Raw genomic sequence first — 3,097 nt, forward strand, 5'->3', positions numbered from 1 at the left:
ACTATATTAACCCTTGTTACTGTACAGTGTAAGTAACTGGGAATGTTGTCGGGAAGTCGACTATAATAACCCTTGTTACTGTACAGTGTAAGTAACTGTGAATGTTGTCGGGTAGTCGACTATATTAACCAGTGTTGTTGTACAGTGTAAGTAATTGGGAATGTTGTCGGGAAGTCGACTTTATTAACCAGTGTTAATGTACAAGTTAAGTAACTGGGAATGTTTATGGAGATTCGATTATATTATAACTAGTGTTTCCGAACATTAATTTTGTTCTGACACCGGACTATTCCTGCAAATTGAACCTATGAGTTTCCCCACATTTGGTTGATGTACATGTATGCACTATACAGTAGGGATCATGCCTTCCGGTCGGGCAGAAGCGGACAGAGGGCTTGTGCACTAAGCTTTCTATTCATACACGTAGAATGATGTCAATCTGGTAAAAGTCATGTACAAAAATGAATCGATTAGATTTAGTAGTTTCACTGAGTCTAACTTGAGTAGAAATTGAAATAATACAAAGTTATATCATGTTAAACAAAAAGAATATTGTCCTAATTCTAAGGTTGTATATATCTATAGAAGGATTTGGTTTAAGTAAGATTTCCAAAAGGGATCATATATATGCATTGCAGACGGCCCCGGTACCTCCATAGCGCTGTCTCCGTCGGACACTACTTACACCAGGACAGAGGGGGACACGTTACCGGACATCACCTGTACAGCAGACTGTCGACCTGGCTGTATTTTTGTCTGGACACGACCGGACAACACCAACTTTACTGTCTCACCTGTGTTGTCACTTGGACAACTGGACGTATCAGAACACGGGACATTTAGGTGTACAGCTAGGAATGCTGTCGGAGAATCAACGACAACCGTCCATGTTTATATATTACGTAAGTATCATATATCATATTCACGGAATGCATTTTGATGCTTTTTGTTAATGGAATCAAGTACCGTCATCGTCATGCGTTTACTCTTTAATAAAATTATATTTTATATGGAACACATAAGCCGAAAAGCAATGTTGTTTTTCTTTCGAGTATATTGTACCAATTGAATAATGACCAGCGTGATACTCTCTAGGTGGCATTTTACTATTGGCATGCAAGTCACTATGTGTTGTAATGCTGTTGATAGGTTAAAATTTGAAAATAAATTAATAACTATATTTATTCAAATTAAACATTGATGTAAATTTAACATTTTTCACGTGATATGCTCAGTATATTTGATTTAATGTAAATATATATGACAATTACTCATTTTGTTGATATTTCTAGATGTGTATTGATGGTATATGTAGAATATTACTGTTTATATTCCTTTAATAACTTCATAATTTAGCAACCATATTTTTTTAGTGTGTTATGTGTGCATTTTTCTTTATTTTCTTCTCTCTATTTTGTTTTGTTTTTGTTTTTATTTGGCCATTTTTTTTAATCCTTATTGCCGGCCTCCTTTCTGGTAATTTCAATAATTCGAGTATTGAACAACGATCAACGAGATACCCTATAGACTAAGAACATTTTAATTTATGTCATCTGACCTAAAAGGTCAAAGGTCAGTATAACCAATACCTACCGTGCTTCGTGTGCTGTCCGCCACCCGTGATCTGCCGTTCGTAGACCTTTCACTGTCCGCTATGCGTGATCTGCCGTTCGTAAACCTTTCACTGTCCGCCATTCGTGATCTGCCGATCGTAAACCTTTCACTGTCCGCCACCCGTGATCTGCCGTTCGTAAACCTTTCACTGTACTGTCATGCGTGATCTGCCGATCGTAAACCTTTTCATTGTCCGCCACCCGTGATCTGCCGTTCGTAAACCTTTCACTGTACTGTCATGCGTGATCTGCCGATCGTAAACCTTTTCATTGTCCGCCACCCGTGATCTGCCGTTCGTAAATCTTTCACTGTCCGCCACCCGTGATCTGCCGTTCGTAAACCTTTCACTGTCCGCCATTCGTGATCTGCCGTTCGTAAACCTTTCACTGTCCGCCATTCGTGATCTGCCGTTCGTAAACCTTTCACTGTACTGTCATGCGTGATCTGCCGTTCGTAAACCTTTCACTGTCCGCCATTCGTGATCTGCCGTTCGTAAACCTTTCACTGTCCGCCATTCGTGATCTGCCGTTCGTAGACCTTTCACTGTCCGCTATGCGTGATCTGCCGTTCGTAAACCTTTCACTGTCCGCCATTCGTGATCTGCCGTTCGTAAACCTTTCACTGTCCGCCATCCGTGATCTGCCGTTCGTAAACCTTTCACTGTCCGCCATCCGTGATCTGCCGATCGTAAACCTTTCACTGTCCGCCATTCGTGATCTGCCGTTCGTAAACCTTTCACTGTCCGGCATCCGTGATCTGCCGTTCGTAAACCTTTCACTGTCCGCCACCCGTGATCTGCCGTTCGTAAACCTTTCACTGTCCGGCATCCGTGATCTGCCGTTCGTAAACCTTTCACTGTCCGCCATTCGTGATCTGCCGTTCGTAAATCTTTCACTGTCCGCCATCCGTGATCTGCCGTTCGTAAACCTTTCACTGTCCGGCATTCGTGATCTGCCGTTCGTAAACCTTTCACTGTCCGCCACCCGTGATCTGCCGTTCGTAAACCTTTCACTGTCCGCCATTCGTGATCTGCCGTTCGTAAACCTTTCACTGTCCGCCATCCGTGATCTGCCGTTCGTAAACCTTTCACTGTCCGGCATCCGTGATCTGCCGATCGTAAACCTTTCACTGTCCGCCACCCGTGATCTGCCGTTCGTAAACCTTTCACTGTCCGCCATTCGTGATCTGCCGTTCGTAAACCTTTCACTGTCCGCCATCCGTGATCTGCCGTTCGTAAACCTTTCACTGTCTGTCATGCGTGATCTGCCGTTCGTAAACCTTTCACTATACTGTCATGCGTGATCTGCCGATCGTAAAACTTTCACTGTACGCCATCCGTGATCTGCCGTTCGTAAACCTTTCACTGTCCGCCATCCGTGATCTGGCGTTCGTAAACCTTTCACTGTCCGCCATCCGTAATCTGGCGTTCGTAAACCTTTCACTGTCCGCCATCCGTGATCTGCCGTTCGTAAACCTTTCACTG

General features: G+C 43.4%; 1 protein-coding gene across 1 annotated transcript; it reads right to left on the reverse strand.

Annotated features, from left to right (window-relative positions):
* Window positions 1-2,036: 2,036 nt before the first annotated feature.
* LOC117326701 (protein IWS1 homolog) lies at window positions 2,037-2,870 on the reverse strand. The gene has a single exon (XM_033883423.1). The coding sequence runs from the start codon at window positions 2,868-2,870 to the stop codon at window positions 2,037-2,039; it is 834 nt and encodes a 277-aa protein (XP_033739314.1).
* Window positions 2,871-3,097: the final 227 nt, after the last annotated feature.

Source organism: Pecten maximus, chromosome 5 (assembly GCF_902652985.1).
Source record: "Pecten maximus chromosome 5, xPecMax1.1, whole genome shotgun sequence".
Classification (NCBI taxonomy): domain Eukaryota; kingdom Metazoa; phylum Mollusca; class Bivalvia; order Pectinida; family Pectinidae; genus Pecten; species Pecten maximus.

Bases quoted from the DNA above. Each gene is read 5' to 3' on its own strand.
- LOC117326701 (XM_033883423.1), bottom strand. From the start codon at position 2,870: ATGACAGACAGTGAAAGGTTTACGAACGGCAGATCACGGATGGCGGAC.